The sequence below is a fragment of the Amaranthus tricolor genome, chromosome 8 (assembly GCF_026212465.1).
Source record: "Amaranthus tricolor cultivar Red isolate AtriRed21 chromosome 8, ASM2621246v1, whole genome shotgun sequence".
Lineage (NCBI taxonomy): Eukaryota > Viridiplantae > Streptophyta > Magnoliopsida > Caryophyllales > Amaranthaceae > Amaranthus > Amaranthus tricolor.
In genome coordinates, this window is record NC_080054.1 from 15,575,358 (window position 1) to 15,592,689 (window position 17,332).

Consider the following 17,332-nt stretch of genomic DNA (forward strand, 5'->3'; position numbering starts at 1 on the left):
TATTCTTTACATCAAAAATCCTCCTTGTCCTTCCTCCATCCACCGACAATATACTCATTTAACAGCAACAATCCATCTTCTTCCTCTTCCCATACTTTTAGATTTGAATAAAAATTTGCCAAAATCAAATTATAATTCTCGTTAATTAAGGGTTTGGTGGTCCTTCTTCTAGCATTAGAACTTATAATAATTTTGAAGAAGTAATTTATTTTGAACAAGAAACAAAATGCACATGATTTTCTTTGTCATACTTTTTTGTTCATTAGTGCGTTTTGTATTTTAATTATACTAATATATTGTATATATGCTATTTTTTACCCTCTTTAGCATTTATTGTCTTTAGTTTTATCTATTTGTTTCTTCATGCTTATTATTATTATTATTATTATTATTATTATTATTATTATTATTATTATTATTATTATAAACCATATTTCATTTCATGAAAAGATACTTTTACAAGAAGTTGGTGGGGGAGTCGAGCAACAAACTGAACACCCACACCCTTTTGGATACAAAAAGCTAGCCTCTGAAAAATATATGCCCTAGATTTGGAGCTACTTGAGTGACTCACGAAAAATTATTATTATTATTATTATTATTATTATTATTATTATTATTATTATTATTATTATTATTATTTATTGGTAAACAAATTTTTTTTTATATATAAGCCAAAACAAAACAAAATAGTCAAAAACAAAAAGGGCAAACCAACCAATTTGCATCAGTATGGAAGATGGACCCACTTTCTGTGAAGGGTTTCCCAACCCTACTCTTCATGTGCATAGGGAAGGAAAGCCTTCAAGCACTACAATGAGTCAAGACAACCTAAATACAAAGTTAGACAAAAAGAAACAAGAGACTAAAGCCAAGGAAACTGCTTTCCATTAGAGATTACAGCAATTCTAGCCTTTACCTCTTGTTTGATTCGACAGACTATCTGATCAGGTCTATTAACATAACCACTCCAAACCGCATCATTCCTGGTTGTCCAGATATAATACACTGTTGAAGTGTAGATGGCACAACGAATCTGTTGTTGGAATCTATTGAGCTTAAATTTTTGGGTATCCATTGTGCTAACAGACTTCAGCTTGACTCTTGTCCATTGTTTGATTCCATCCAAGCAAAGGTTACTGAAAGAGCACTCAAAGAACAAGTTAGCACTAGTTTCAGTTGCAGTTGCACAAAGTAGACATAAATCATCATCAGTAACTCCAATGCTATGACGATTATCTTTGGTTCTGAGCTTACCTAGAGCCATGAGCCAACAAATGATTCTAGTTTTAGGAATAGAATATCTACTCCAAACTAGATTTCTCCATTGCATCTTGTTTTCGAGTTCAGCATTTCCAGGTGCACTTCTATAATGGAGTATTGATCCTAATCAATCCAGTGCCATAAAAGGTCCTAGACTTTGCACAATTTCTTGATTATCCAACTAGCTATTGGAGGAGCATTAAAGATTCTCTAGTTACCACCTTTTGTATATATCTTATGAATCCATCAAACCCAAAGAGAATCCTTCAAACAACAAATATGCCATGCAATTTTGCCAATGGAAGCTTGATTCCAAAGCAACAAATTACGAATGCCCAAACCTCCAAATTTCTTAGGTTACACACATTCAACCATTTAACTTTCCCCGGTTTCTAAGATTTAGCTGTACCAAACCACAAGAAGGACCTACGTATAACATTGATGATACTAATAACCTTTTTAGATATGATGAAAATCTAGCACCAATATGTTGAGACGCCAACCAACACAAAATTTATTAGTTGAAGTCTGGCTGCGTATGATAGGTATTATTATTATTGTTGTTGTTGTTGTTGTTGTTGTTGTTGTTGTTATTATTGTTATTATTTTATTATTATTATTATTATTATTATTATTATTATTATTACTACTATTACTATTACTATTACTATTACTATTACTATTATTATTATTATTATTATTATTATTATTTCTCTTGTTCTTGATTTATTCCTAACTTTTTTATTCTCAACTAATGCATAATAATAAACCAAGGGAGAGAATATCATAAAATTAAAACATTATAATTTTTCTTATGGTTTATTATTATAAAAATATTGGAATTAGTACATTGTCATAAACCAACAAATAAATTATATTTATATAGCAAGTATGGCAGAGATTACCAAAAGATTATTCAACATATTAGAGTTAACTGGACAAAAATTCTTAGATGGAAAGAAGATGTGATCATCAACTTAGAAGTTTAAGGACTTGAACATACTGTATTAGAAGTAAAAGAAAGGATACAACAAATGGAACTCAAGCTACCAAAAACAAGGTAGCTACAAATCAAGAAAAGGCCAAAGTTTTAGTCCTCTTGAGTCATCATATACATGATAGCCTTAAATCTAAATATTTATTCATAAAAGATCCCAAAACTTTGTGGGACTCCCTTATTGAAAGATTTTATGACCACAAAAGGGTGCTTCTTACACAAGCTAGCAATGAGTGGAAGAATTTAAGATTTTCTAATTTTAAAACTCTCGGTGAGTAGAATTCAACATTATACAAAACAGCATCAATGTTAAAATACTGTGAACACTCGGTGACTGATGCAGAAATGATTGAACTCACTTTATCTACTTTTCATCAATCAAATATTATTTTGCAACAACAATATAGGAAAAGAAATTTCAAAAGATATTCAGATCTAAGTGTAGTACTTTCACTGGCTGAACAACATAATAGTCTTGTCTGGAAAAATCATAATATAAGACCTCATGGATCTCAGATTATCCTTGAGACACACTCTACTAAAACACATGTGCCTGAAGCACATGCTGTTTAAAATAAAGGTCGTGAAACTTATAATAACTGTGGTAGAGAACACGAAAATTTCCGAGGAAGAGGACGAGGACATGGTCGTAGAAATTTTATTGGGAATGGTAGAAAGCTCCAAGGATCCGGTAGAGGCCACTTTCCCCAAAATTGTCAAAATGGTTATTACAATAATAATTTTGAAAGGGGAAAACAAGTTGGATATCACAATAAAAATAGCCATCAAGAAGGAAAAGAAAGTATTTGTTACAAATGTGGTATGACAGGGTATTGGGCACGTACATGTCGTACTGCTAAATATTTGGTGGAGCTGTATCTGGCTTCCAAAAAAAAGGAAAAGGTCACTATCCTAAAGTGCAAAGAATATTTTTCTGAGTTGAAGATGATGAAAGTGGATAACACCACAATCTCTAGAACTAACAAACTAATAGAAGGATACGGAAAAGCTTAAATAATACTTCCAAATGGACAAAACTAATAATTAAAGATGCTTTACATTTGAATAAATCTCGATGAAATCTCATAAGTTTCAAAGATGTACGCAAAAATGGTTATCATTTAGAACCCATGACCGAAAATCATTATGAATATTTATGTATCACATTAAAAAAATGCGGCAAGAAAATCATTCATGAAAAATTACTAGCATACTCATCAGGATTATATGATATTGATATAAAACTGGTTGAAGTAAACATGGTGTCCAACTAGAAGTTAGATAATAAAGAAATGATGAATTGATGCCATGACCGATTGAGTCATTCTGGTATGGGAATAATGTGAAAATTTATTGAAAATTCAATTGGGCATCCAATGAAGAAAATGAAATTCCCCAACTAGATGAATAATCATGTTCTGCATGCTCACAAGGAAATTGATAATTAGACCATTGTTAAATAAAATTGCTACTGAAACTCATAAGTTTCTAAAACGAATTCATGGAGATATATGTGGGCCAATTAATCCCGCTTCTGGGCTATTTAGATATATAATGGTGTTGATTGATGCCTCGACATGATGGTCACATGTAAGTCTCTTATAAACTAGAATTGTGGCATTTGCGAAATTACTTGCTCAAATCATTCGATTGAGAAATCAACTCCCAAACTATATAATTAAACGAATAAGGCTTGACAATGTTGAAAAATTTACATCTCAAACTTTTAATGATTATTGTACGTTAATTGGAATTGACGTAGAACATCAAGTGGCTCATGTTCCTACTCAAAATGGTCTGGCTAAATCATTGATTAAATATAAAGTTTGATAAGATTGAGACCAAGTGTTTATCATTCTTTTAATTTTTTAATTATTATTTATTACTTTAACTTATTTAATTGATTGATATTCTTATATGGTATATTTCTGAATATAAAGTTTATTCTATTAACTGAATTGAATGATATTATACCCATATCAATTAGGTGGAAAAATTTTCTATCATAAATTCACATGTGTCACTAAGATATTTTTTGGTTTTTATTTTAGTATGTATATTAGTATAGATACAAATATATACTATATATTATATAAAGATTAAAATAGTTAATAAGATGTAACAAATATTTGAATGTATGTATATTTTTTTATTATTTTTTATAGTAATTTTTCCTTTTAACATATTTAATTAATTGATATACTTTTATGAAATTTATCTAATTATGAAGTTTGTTCTATTAACTGAATTTAATGATATTTTACCCAGATCATTTAGATGAGAAAAGTTTCAACTATAGTTTTGATTCGTGTCACTAAGATATTTTTTTAGTTTGCCTTTTACTAAATGTATCACAAAAATTAGTGAGCTGACATCTCATATTGAGACCGTTCGTATGGATCAGCTTAAAAGTCAAAAAATGAAAAATAAAAAAAAAATTATCTAGAATAATCCCCCGTATCTACTGCTCATCTGCTGTGAATAATCTCTATCATTGATTATTTCTAAATAATCCAACCTTTGTATATTATTTGCTCACAGCACCCATTTTGCACATTTCACATTTTAACCGCCTGTTGTAGGTACCTACTAGCTGTTACACTCATTTCTTCTTCCCTCTTATGCTTCTTCGTTGGTTTTACCCGACTCCTCTTTGGTGGTACGAACCTATATTAGCCGGTTAAAATGTGAAAAGGGGTATTGTCAGCAAATAATATACAATGGTTGGATTATTTATAAATAATCAATAGTAGGGATTATTCACAGCAGATGAACAATAGGTGAGATTATTTTGAAAAATTTTTCCAAAATAAAAATGACCTAAAATTAAAAAATTAAAGGAAAAAAAGATCAATTTTGACTTTAAAGAGAACAATTTTAACTTAAAATAAACATTAAATAAATAAAATAAAATAAAATAAATAATTTTAATTTTTGACCTAAAATTGATCAGTTATGACATTAAAATGTTCAATTTCGACGTTCAAGTGATCCATTCAGACCATAGAGTGATAAATTATTATATAATGATTAGTTATAACTTTTAAAGAAAATTAACAAAAAAATTCAATTTTGATCTAAAAGTGATCAGTTTTGTCATTAAAATGATCAATTTTTACTTACAAGTTATAACCTTGAATAGATTAAGGGGCCGTTTGGTTCGCACAAGAGAATCAGAATGGAATGAGGAAGGGGAATGAAGGAGAAAGGAATGGATTCCCCTAATTTAGCTTAGTCGTTTGGCTGTGTTCAAGAAACGAAATGAAATGCTCATTGATTCCCTTTGTGACTGTTTGGTTCAAGTTAAGGAATCAAATTATGAGTTTTTAAATTCTTTTATATTTTTTTCAAAAATAACTAGTTATTATATGATAAACTTGAAAAACTTATTTTTAAAAAAAATATCATTAACCTGTATCATCTTTTCCTGTAATATGAAGAAAAAAATGACTCTAAATAATATCTTTCTAGCTCCATTGATTACAAATAATAATAATAATAATAACAACAACAACAACAACAATGATAATAATAATAATAATAATAGCAATAATAATATAAATAAAATTAATAACAATTTAAAAAAAAAAATTACCAGTCGCACAGGTATTTTTAAAAAATTTTTTTTTTAATTTTCGAATTATGAAATTTTTTTGTTTAATTAATTTATTTTTTAAGTTATTGTTATTTAAATAAATGTTGTAATAAATTATTTTATTTTAATATAATACTCCTATTATATTATGATAATGTTATTATAATAATTAGTTTTGAATTTAAATAATTTATTTGAATGTTTAGTTATTTTTTAATATAATAATAAATATTAATTAAAATTTAGTTGTTAATTAATTTTTATTTTTTTATTAATAATTTTTTTATTAATTTAGTTGATAATAGTGTTATTAAGTCCAATGGCAAATTCGTAATTTTTTAAAGTCTAGGGGCAAATTCGTAATTTAATTAGGGGTAGCGATAAAATGAAAAGAGTGGCAAATTATAACAATACCCATAAATCAAAGTTCAAATTTTAAGTGATGGGTAATGAAGTGGGGAATGGAATGGAAAAGTCTAGGGGAGGGTGGGGAATGAGGGGATATTAATTTTGGGTAAACCGAAAACTAAAAAAGGAGAAAAGGAGTAATAAAAAGTGACAAACGAACAACAACAAAGGGAATTGGGTCTGTCCATTCTCTTTCCCTTTCATTATTACACCCAATCAAATGGCCCCTAATTATTTTAAAGTTTTCAATTTCGACGTTAGAATGTTCAATTCAGACCTTAAAGTGATCAGTCATATATAAATATAATCAATTAAATAATCATTTATAATTTATAAAAAACAATTTTAGTCTTAAATATATTAATTATAAACATAAATTGATTAAATATTGATCACTTTTATAAAAACTTATAACTATAATTAACTTCATTGGGCTACCCAGAGTTGCTCCCAAAACAGGTGAATAAGTACACAAGAAAAGTGTGTTGATAGAATTTTTTAAGAAATAGAGACAAATTTGAAATATTTATGAGGAAAGGGTGAGAATGACAATACAGCCAAAAGGTTTTCAGTTGCTTAAAAAAATTGAGTTCCACTCCTCGTAAAAACGAAAACCCTAGTTGTCAATTCTCCTCTATATTCTCGGTCGTTTATTGGTTGAATTTATGCGAATTTTTCTCTGTTTACTCTGTTCCACTCCTCGGTTACTTTACTCTGTTTTTAATAATCTCATTGTTGTTTGTTTCCGATGGTGCTTTGTTACACGTGTGGTGTGGAAGGTTTTCCCGCTCTTCTAATTTACTGTCAGCAGTGCAACATTGTTGCCGTTCATCGGTAATTATGCCATTTTTGTTTCGTTTACTTCTATTTCCTTATTTGCTAATTCTTTACAAGTACTCTACTTTCTTTTACATATTTGAAGTTGAAATTCTGGCGTCTTTTTGTTTTTTTTTTCTGTTATAACTCTTGTGTTCATAGCATGACTGTTTAAAGATTCTCTCCGAGACAAGATACTCCAATATTGTAGGTTTTGATAGGAAATTGAGATGAAAGAAGATTGTTTTACATTGCTTGTTCGATTGGTAGAATAGGGTTTTGCGCCTCATTGATAAATGTGTATGTTAAAATAGGGGCTATGCTGGACATTTAGAAAGGATCATACTGTTAAAATAATCTATAAAAATCTAGGATTTTAATTAAATATAAAAATATTTAAATTAAAGAATTAAAAAAAAATATATAAGATAATATAATGGAAAGATCCTAGAAAAGTAATTAAAAAATTAAAAATATCTAAGATATTTTAGTAAACTTGCACTATAAATACCTATTGATGTAATCAATTTTTTGTGCAATGAAGAACTAACATCCATTTTACATATTCACTCATCTTCCTCTCCAAATAAATCCATTAACTATTTTACCATCTAAATTTTCCTACATTTGGTATCAAGAGCTAATTAAAACCAAGACCTCCAAACAACCTAAACACATTAACCAACGTACTCCACAATAAAATAAACCTCTAACCATACAATAAAAATTTGACCTCAACCATTAATTACCCCCAAGTTAATTGGGTTCCCACATTTAAGGGAGAAAAAATATGAACAATGGGCTATGCAAATGAGGTCAATATTTATCTCCCAAGATTTATGGGAATTAGTACAAGAAAGTTACGAGCAACCACCCAAAGATGACACTAAAGAGTCATCTTGGGATGAAAAAAAAATAAAACAATATAAACAAAATAGGATAAGGGATAACTATGCCCTATCCCTATTATATCGTGGAGTTGACGAGGCAATACTTACAACGATCATGCCTGCAAAAACAGCTACGGAGGCTTGGAGGATCCTGGAGACAAAATACAGAGGTTCCGAAGAGGTAATTCTTTTTAAACTCCAATCACTATGGAGAGAATTTGATAATTTATTAATGGCAGAAAATGAAACAATACATTCATTTTTTGACCGAGTCACTAATACAGTTTATCAAATAAAATCAAATGGTGGTAAAATAGAAGATGAAAATGTGATTCGAAAGATATTAAGGAGTCTTTCACAAAAATATAACATTATAGCCACAACAATAAAAGAAGTTAACAAGAAAAATTTATCTCAATTAAGTATACCCGAATTAATGGGATCACTACTTGCACATGAAGATAGATTAAAAAGATTTAACGAAGAACCACTAGAACAAGCATTTCAAGCTATATTAAAATTTTCTAATGGTGAAAATAAAAATAGTCATTGTAAAAATTATGAAAAAGGACAAACATCAACTAATTGTAGCAAGGGGAGAGGAAATTTTAAAAATCAAAGTAATCGATTAAATAATCAAACTGACCTTTATTGTAAAGTATGTAAGAAAACTAACCACAATACTAATGATTGTCGGTATAAATGTAAGAGGTGTAAAAAACACACTCACCTCGAAAAAGATTGTTGGTATCGACAAAAAGAAGCAAACTATTCCGAAAATAATAATTCCGGAGAGCAAATATTTTACACTGGATTAAATGCACAAGAAAAAGTAAGTGACATATGGTATATTGATAGTGGTTGTTCAAACCACATGACTGGCAATAAAAATTATTTTGTCACTCTTGACGAAAATGTTAAAACACACATCACACTTGGCGACGGTAAAAAAGATCAAGATGTCGCCGGAAAAGGAACAATCGCCGTTAAAACAAAAAATGGCTCATCAAAATTAATTCATGAAGTTTTTTATGTTCCCGGACTTGCACAAAATTTATTAAGCGTAGGCCAATTAATTAAAAAAGGATATATGGTCAAATTTGAGAATAACAAATGTCAAATCTATGATAAAAATAAGGGTCAGATAATAACAACTGTTGAAATGGCTCCTAACAAAATATTCCCATTAAAATTGCCATTTGAAGAAAAATTGGCTTTAAACTCAATAAATGATGAATCCACCTTATGGCATTTGAGATTCGGGCATCTAAATTTTAACAGTCTAAAACTATTAAAACAAAAAGAAATGGTAATTGGACTACCATCAATAAAAAATGAAAGTAAAATTTGCGAAGGCTGTATATATGGCAAGATGCACAGATTGCCATTTCCTACCGCACCTTGGAGGGCCAAGGCTCCTCTAGAGCTTGTTCATGCAGATATCTGGGGTCCTACCAAGAATCCGTCTCTTGGCGGAAAAAGATATTTTCTTCTGTTCGTAGATGACTACTCCCGCATGATGTGGGTATATTTCCTGGAGAAAAAATCAGAAGCTTTTTCCTACTTCATGGAATTCAAAGCCCTCACAGAAAATCAAAGTGGGCATTCTCTTAAGATTCTTAGAACGGATCGTGGCGGAGAATTTACAAGCAACGAATTCAACAACTTTTGTAAGAAGCATGGGATTAAAAGAGAACTTACAGCAAGGCGTACACCTCAACAAAATGGTGTCGCGGAAAGGAAAAACCGCACTATAGCAGAGATGGCCCGTAGCATGATGTAGGGTAAACATCTACTCAAAGGATACTGGGCCGAAGCTGTTCACACGGCATTATATATCCTCAATAGATCTCCCACAAAAGCAGTTAGGGATTTAACGCCATATGAAGCCTGGCACAAGAGAAAGCCAAGAGTAGAACACCTCAAAGTGTTCGGATGCGTAGCTTATGCCTACATCCCGAAGGAGAATCGGGAAAAGCTCGATGAGAAGGGAGAAAAATGCATATTCATTGGATACAGTCACGAAACAAAAGGATATCGCCTTTACAAGCTTGAATCTAAACAATTAATCACCTCTAGAGACGTAATTTTCGACGAAGCAGCCGAATGGACGTGGAAAGAAAAAGAAACTGAAGCTCGCGAAGGAGATACTCTCCTAAGAGATCCAAGTGAAGAAGACGGAGCAGACCAACCAATAAACCCATCATCTCTGAGTCCAAGTACACCTGAAAGTACAAGATCATTCCCAAGCTCAAGAAGCCAAACATCACGTTCAACTCCTCAACATCAAGAAGCCCGAAGATCAACACGAGATCGGCAACCGCCATCATGGTTACAAGATTACCATTATGACCAAGCAATGATGGCTCTCTTCTCTAGTGAGCCACAAACATTTCAAGAAGCAGCACAAGAAGAAACATGGATTGAGGCTATGAACGAAGAAATCAAAATGATTGAGAAGAATCACACATGGAAACTTGTAGACAAACCACAAGATAAGGAAGTCATCGGACTCAAGTGGGTCTACAAGGTGAAACATAATAATGATGGCTCCATCAACAAGTACAAAGCAAGGCTCGTAGCAAAGGGATATGCGCAACAACCAGGAATCGACTTCAACGAAACATATGCACCGGTTGTCCGCATGGAGACAATCAGAACAGTCCTGGCATTAGCAGCACAGCATCAGCTACCAGTCTTTCAACTCCATGTCAAATCAGCATTTCTAAATGGAGAACTCGAAGAAGAAGTGTACCTCGAGCAACCGCAGGGATACGTCATCAAAGGCCAAGAAGACAAAGTATATCGCCTTCGAAAAGCTCTGTACGGACTCAAACAAGCACCCCGAGCATGGAACAGCAACATCGACAATTATCTTCTCCAGCATGGTTTTATCAAGAGTCCGAGTGAACCTTCACTATACATCAAGACACAAGGTAACAACTTTCTCATTTTATGCTTGTACGTGGATGATCTAATCTATACAGGCACACACCCAACGGTGATCGAAGAATTTAAAAAGGCTATGATGAAGGAGTACGAGATGACAGACCTTGGTACAATGAAATACTTCCTTGGCATACAAATCAAACAAAGCCCAGGAAAAATATTTCTATCACAAGAGAAATATGCAGAAGACCTTCTCAAGAAATTCAACATGGGTGAATGTAAACTCTGGCTACACCAATGGCAATCAATGAGAAGTTATCAAAGTACGATGGCAAACCAAAAGTCGACGGAGCAATGTATCGAAGCTTGGTCGGCTCTCTTATCTATCTCACACATACAAGACCAGATATAGTCAACGCTGTCAGCATCGTATCCAGGTTCATGAGTGAACCGAGCAATGATCATCTAACATCAGCAAAGAGGATTCTCAGATACATTAAGGGAACAAAAAGCTATGGGATCATGTACGAAACTGAAAAAGATTTCAAGCTCACAGGATACATCGATAGCGACTGGGCTGGAAGCGTGGATGATAGAAAAAGTACAAGCGGGTACGTATTTCAGCTTGGAAACAAGGTGGTCTCATGGCCATCAAAAAAACAGGCGACAGTAGCTTTATCATCAGCAGAAGCAGAGTACATTGCAGCAACAAGTGCAGCACGTGAAGCAGTCTGGCTGAGAAGGATATTAATCGATCTACAACATAAGCAAGAGACACCAACTACAATGTTCTGCGACAACATGTCAACAATAGCAATGACGAAGAATCCAATGTTTCATAGCAGATCAAAGCACATCGAGATACGACATCACTACATTCGTGAGTTAGTAGATAAGAAAGAGATCGAACTACAATTCTGTAAAACGGGGGAGTAGCTCGCAGACATTTTCACAAAACCCATATCAACTGATAGATTTATCGATTTCAGAAGACGACTTAGAGTTCAAGATTTTTCAGATTAGGGGGAGTGTTAAAATAATCTAGAAAAATCTAGGATTTTAATTAAATATAAAAATATCTAAACTAAAGAATTAAAAAATAAAAATATCTAAGATAATATAATGGAAGATCCTAGAAAAGTAATTAAAAAATTAAAAATATCAAAGATATTTTAGTAAACTTGCACTATAAATACCCATTGATGTAATCAATTTTTTGTGCAATGAAGAACAACATCCATTCTACATATTCACTCATCTTCCTCTCAAAATAAATCCATTCACTATTTTACCATCTAAATTTTCCTACATTACTAAGAAGATAAGGGTAGGCTTCTTTGCGAGATGTGTATGTTAAGATGATATGTAGGCATATCTTAAGAGGTAGAATTTGAGATGAATATATAACAAAAAGGAAATTGAGAAATGTAAACATTTAGGATAGATGACAGTAAATTGTTTACTTAAAATTGTATATGTGTAAGTGCAACCACACCCAAAAGAGTGCGCCAAGACAGTGGGTTAGTACTTTAGGGAGTTTTAAAGAGTAAGAGGGAGACTGAAGAAGAGTTGGATTTAGATGATGGGAGTGAACAAAGTTGTGAAGGAATAGTATTATGGTAGTTAAAAAAACTTGAGTGCAAGAAGAGAATATTTATGCATGATTGCTAGAGTTGTTGAGGATGATCATTGGAGTTAAACGACTCATGTAGCCATCGTTGTATGTTTCTTATGTTTCTTCTTCCATACACAAAGCCTCCATTTACATAGTTAAAAGTCACTTTGTAACCGTCCAAGATGGATCGTTGGGATCACCATCAATCTATGTCTTTCTTGATATAAGGAGAATTTGCACTTTGCATTATCTCATAGAACTCCTCCAAAAGTTTTCTTTTGAGTGCTTCCTCCATTTATACTTGAGGCGCATTCTCCCTTTGCCCCAGAGAGATTGCTTCCCTAACTTTTTGGGTTTAAATGGTTTGCGGCAACTTCTTAGTATGTAAGGGGGTATGCACTAATGACATTGTATGGAATAGCAAATATTGCATGCAAAATACTGATGTGATATAATAAAGTCGGAAGCATCAAGCGTGAGAGTGCTGGCAAACTCACAAACTGCCTCTGCTACCTTGATTCATCCTTACTTTACCTCTTTGCCTTTCGTAGAGTTGTGTGCATAGTGAAAAACAAGGCAGTACCGTATCATTTGGGTCATATCGTAAAGGATTTCAAATTTACTAAGCCGATATTACCTGTATCGTAAAGGTGTACAAAAAAAACCACGTTTTGGGCTGTTTCAAGCAATATATCATGTTTTAGGCCGAAATTTAGCTACACGATAACTACATCACCCCTTTACCGTATTACTATGTCCCTAACTGTATTTTTGCTCCATGAGTGTGTGACACTTGCATATATTTGGAGTATTGTTTTTATTGAATCATTTGCACTATTTATTTTGCTGATGGTATCTTGACATCTGGAGATGTAATGTTATGAACTGAGTTAGATAAGGTTCAACTGAACTGATGATATACCTATTTTGTCCCTTTTATCTTCCCATTATTGACAGGTATTGTGTAGATGGTCGTCCCATTGTTGACGATGATGAAGCTGTTTGGTCCTGTGAGGAATGTGTTCCTAGAAAGTCCAAGTCCACTCTAGTTTCTAGGAAGAGTGAACGCATAAACTTACAAGCAAATCGAGAGGCGCTGCGAAGAAAAGCTAGAAAAAACTGGAAACAAAATTCGATTTCCCTAAAAGTTGTACAATCAAAATGTGCGGGAAACATAGATAAAAAGGTGGATGATGAGAAATCTGACTTAGATGAGAATAAATTGTATAGTGAGAAATGTGCTCCTAGAAAGCCTGAGCCCACTCTAGTCTCTAGGAAGAGTGAATGCATAAACTTACAAGCAAATCGTTTGGGAAGCACGGCTATAAAAGCAGGAGATGAAAAGCCTAACTTGGATGAGAATACATCACGTTCTAATAATGCATTTAACTGGGATGAGGGGAAAGATGAAACTGGCACAAGACATCAAGGTAAGTTAAAAGAAAATGAAATTACACGATATACACTTTGTACAACGGTGGCAGGTTCTGAACTAGCTCCTCTAATAAGGAAAAAGAGAACTGTTTTCAACTCAGATGATGCCTCGAACAAGAAATCTTCCGAACCTTCAATGTTAACAGGCCAGAAGACCGATAATTTAAATTCCTTTAAGGTTATTGATGATAAAAAGCTACATAAAAAGCTGGAGAATGTTTATAAACATTCACAGACAGAGCTAGACAATGTCGTTGAAAATCTACAGGCAAAGCTGGTGAATGTTGATGATCAAAATCTACGGACGAGGCTGGAGACAGTTGATGATCAAAGTGTTAAGACAAAGCCTGAGAATGTTGATGAAATTATGCAGATTGTTGATGATGTGAAATCACAGAATAAGCTGGAGAATGGTCGTGATGATTTACAGAAAAAGCCGGAGATGACTTTGGGTCGTCAGCAGCTAACCAAAGAACCAGAAATTAGTCTGGAGATCATGTCTAACAATGATGATATTGAACAATCTCTTTCTGAAATTAATTCAAATGTGCTAGATGAACAGCAAGAAAATAAGAGTTTTCCAGTTGTGGAGGAACCTGATAGTTCAGGTTCTATAACTTCCAACAACGAGGAAATCAAATCTCTTTCACATTCTCATGTCAATATTTATAAATTACCAGCACCTAGGAAGAGGAGGAGGTTAATTAATGAAATGGACTTTTATGATTCCGATGAAGAGTCGGTTTTAGCACAGGATAAAGATCCGCAGATTGCAGCTGAAGTTGAAGGCAATATCCCCCTCCTGTCAACCAGGGAGTCTCCTGTTATGATAGGTGAAAATGTCTCTGCAGACCAGTCGTTCAAAAAATTTGAAGTTCGCTTCCCTACTCAACTATATCCTATAAACTCAGATAACATCCAAACTCAAGCGTCTTCCCAGTACTTTTACAATTGCTTCATCAATAAACGGGCACCTCCAATTTTTACTAATTATATCCCTGCTCAGCCAATAAACAATGCAGTATGGAGGTAATTTATATACTACAGCTGGGTACTATACTGGATTTTCTGGTACAAATGTTCTAGGTTTTCACAGCTTACAACCTCTATTTGTTGCTTACCAGGGGACATTGTAGTGTTAGAAATGAAGCGCATTTGAGCATCAGAAATTATGTGTGTCCTATATCTTTTGGAATGGAGGCTCGTCTATCAACCAAAGCTCATGGAAACGTTCATGGTGCTGCAAGTGCATTGCCCAATTCACTTAGCTTTGAGATTGTGGAAAAGTGTTATGCGTGGCCCAACAGGTTTAAGAGGTCCTCTCCCACGGGTGATACAATTGGTCTTTATTTTTTTCCAGTGAAAGAAAGGTAGTCTCTAGTCTAATCCTCATTTGATTTATTACCTCCTCTTGTCCCTTGTTTGGCTTTTTCCCTGATCTTTCAGTTTCATGCAGAGATGAGGAGTCTTATGATTATCTACTTGAGAAGATGATCGAGTGTGATCTTGTATTGAAGTGCCACATCTTTGATGTGGAACTATTGGCTTTTTGCTCACAGGAGTTACCTCGAGAAGAAAGAAGTAAGTTGATTCAATTCTAAAGCAATCTTCTCTTTTTGATGCGTGTAATTGTTTAGAAAGCACCGTTTATTCTAATGGGATAGATTGTTATTAGTTTGTGTTTTTGTGTCTTGCACAGATAATTGATCAGGTAAAAAGAAATTTAAAAAGAATGTTTATTAACAGTTAACACATCTTATTACCCACATATACATGTCGTTCTTATTTTGTACGAAGAGAGATAGCTTAGAGAATGTGAATTGTTTATTTATCTTCTTTGTTGTGTAGTAAGATACAATAGTTGCCTATCGAATAGTTGAATATTCTCTTATGATAGTTTCATTGATGGGTAAGAAACTCACACTATGTTTGGATAGAAGGAAACAAAGGAAAAGGAAGGGGAGGGAAATGGATGGGAAGGTAGGGAAATGGAAGGTGCAACTCCTTCACGTTTTAAACAAATCAAATCCTTTCAACATTGGAAAGATTTGGAAGGAAACACACCAATCTCCTCTTCCCTCTCCTCCCTTTCCTTCTAGAAATGTTATCCAAACATAGTGTAAGACTCTTAAAGTTCGACTCTCCTACACCCCTTTCTCCCATAGGAAGGAATCTCTTATGGTGTGTTTGGGTAGCATTTTAAGGAAATGTGAGGGAAGCGGAGGGGAAGGGAGGAAGATTATTGAGTTTTGCATTCAAATCTTTTAATGTTGAAGGATTTATTTAGTACATGTAAGCGACTTCTCCCCTTGAATTCCCTCCTTTACATTTCCCTCTCCTCCCTTTTTGGTGTTCAAATGAGGGAAATGCTATTTCTCCATTTTCCTCACCTTCCTTTTCATCCGTAGTGTTAAGGAGAATTGGGGACCCTAGGCTTAGGTTGATGTTTATTTTGATACATACATTGAATAGTTTAATACGCTCTTATGATATTAAAATTTTCCTTCTTTGTAGGATTTCAAAGTAAGTATTACCTGTGGGCTGTTTTTAAGAAAAGGCAAGAACCTTTGTTCACAAGAGGGGAGTCTGATTTCCGAATTAGTGGAACTGTGCAAGAGGGAAACACTGGTTGTGGTTCACTGGGCAATTGCTCTACCTTCAATTCCAGAAATTCCCTCATTCTCGATGCTGCAAAAGCCAGTGTTAGATCTTCAAAGAGAAATAACGATCAAAGATCTTGGAAATCTTACAAATCTCATACCAACTCACACGGTAGCAGAGATCATAAACATATGCATTACGAAAGAGATTGAAATGCATCTAAAAGAAGGTATGAATACAGACACAAAGGACAAATATTGGAAAAAGTCCCATTATAAGCGGTCTAGTCATTCTCACGGACACAAGTAAAGTTTCTGCTTGTCATTAAGCTATTATTTGTAGTAATAGTTGATTCCGCAAAAATTAGGTGATGGAAGCTTTGTGGTTTGCCCAAATGGTAGCAATATGCAATCACGCAACTGAGCCAAATCTTTTTAATGCCACAAGTTTAGCAATGTCTCTTTTGTGGTTGAATTAGGGCAACAAGCTAACATTTACATCGATAACAATTTGTTTTATTTTGCTCTTGGTGGGGTATATATGCATACATGATACTAGACATGAAATTTGTTTTTGTCGTGGGCCGTGTTAGATTGAACCATGTACTTGGTCAGCGCACAATGATTGGTCATCGATAACAATTTGTTATATTTTATAACGTTATACTCTGTTTAATTCGCGTTAATTGTTCCATTTGGATTTTATACTCTAATTAATGCATTTATTCAATCCTAAATAACTCTAATTGTGTACAATTAAAATTAAAACTAACTTGATATTAATAAAATTTACATTTAGACAAATAATTAAAATCTCAATTAACT

The 17,332-nt window shown here is 33.3% G+C and overlaps 2 protein-coding genes across 3 annotated transcripts; one reads left to right on the plus strand and one right to left on the minus strand.

The window, feature by feature from the left end:
- Positions 1–865: 865 nt before the first annotated feature.
- On the minus strand, positions 866–1,333 carry LOC130821580 (uncharacterized). The gene has a single exon (XM_057687370.1). It carries the CDS (start codon positions 1,331–1,333, stop codon positions 866–868), a length of 468 nt encoding a protein of 155 aa, XP_057543353.1.
- A 5,446-nt stretch (positions 1,334–6,779) lies between these two features.
- Positions 6,780–17,239, plus strand: LOC130820947 (uncharacterized). Of its 2 annotated transcripts, none has more exons than XM_057686511.1 (5): positions 6,780–7,097; positions 13,431–14,936; positions 15,032–15,277; positions 15,364–15,488; positions 16,422–17,239. In XM_057686511.1, exons 1-5 carry the CDS (start codon positions 7,012–7,014, stop codon positions 16,718–16,720), a joined length of 2,262 nt encoding a protein of 753 aa, XP_057542494.1. In that variant the 5' UTR covers positions 6,780–7,011; the 3' UTR covers positions 16,721–17,239. The 2 variants fall into 2 exon arrangements, with proteins under 2 accessions (XP_057542494.1, XP_057542493.1); XM_057686510.1 differs by lacking the exon at positions 6,780–7,097 and adding an exon at positions 7,611–8,150.
- Positions 17,240–17,332: the final 93 nt, after the last annotated feature.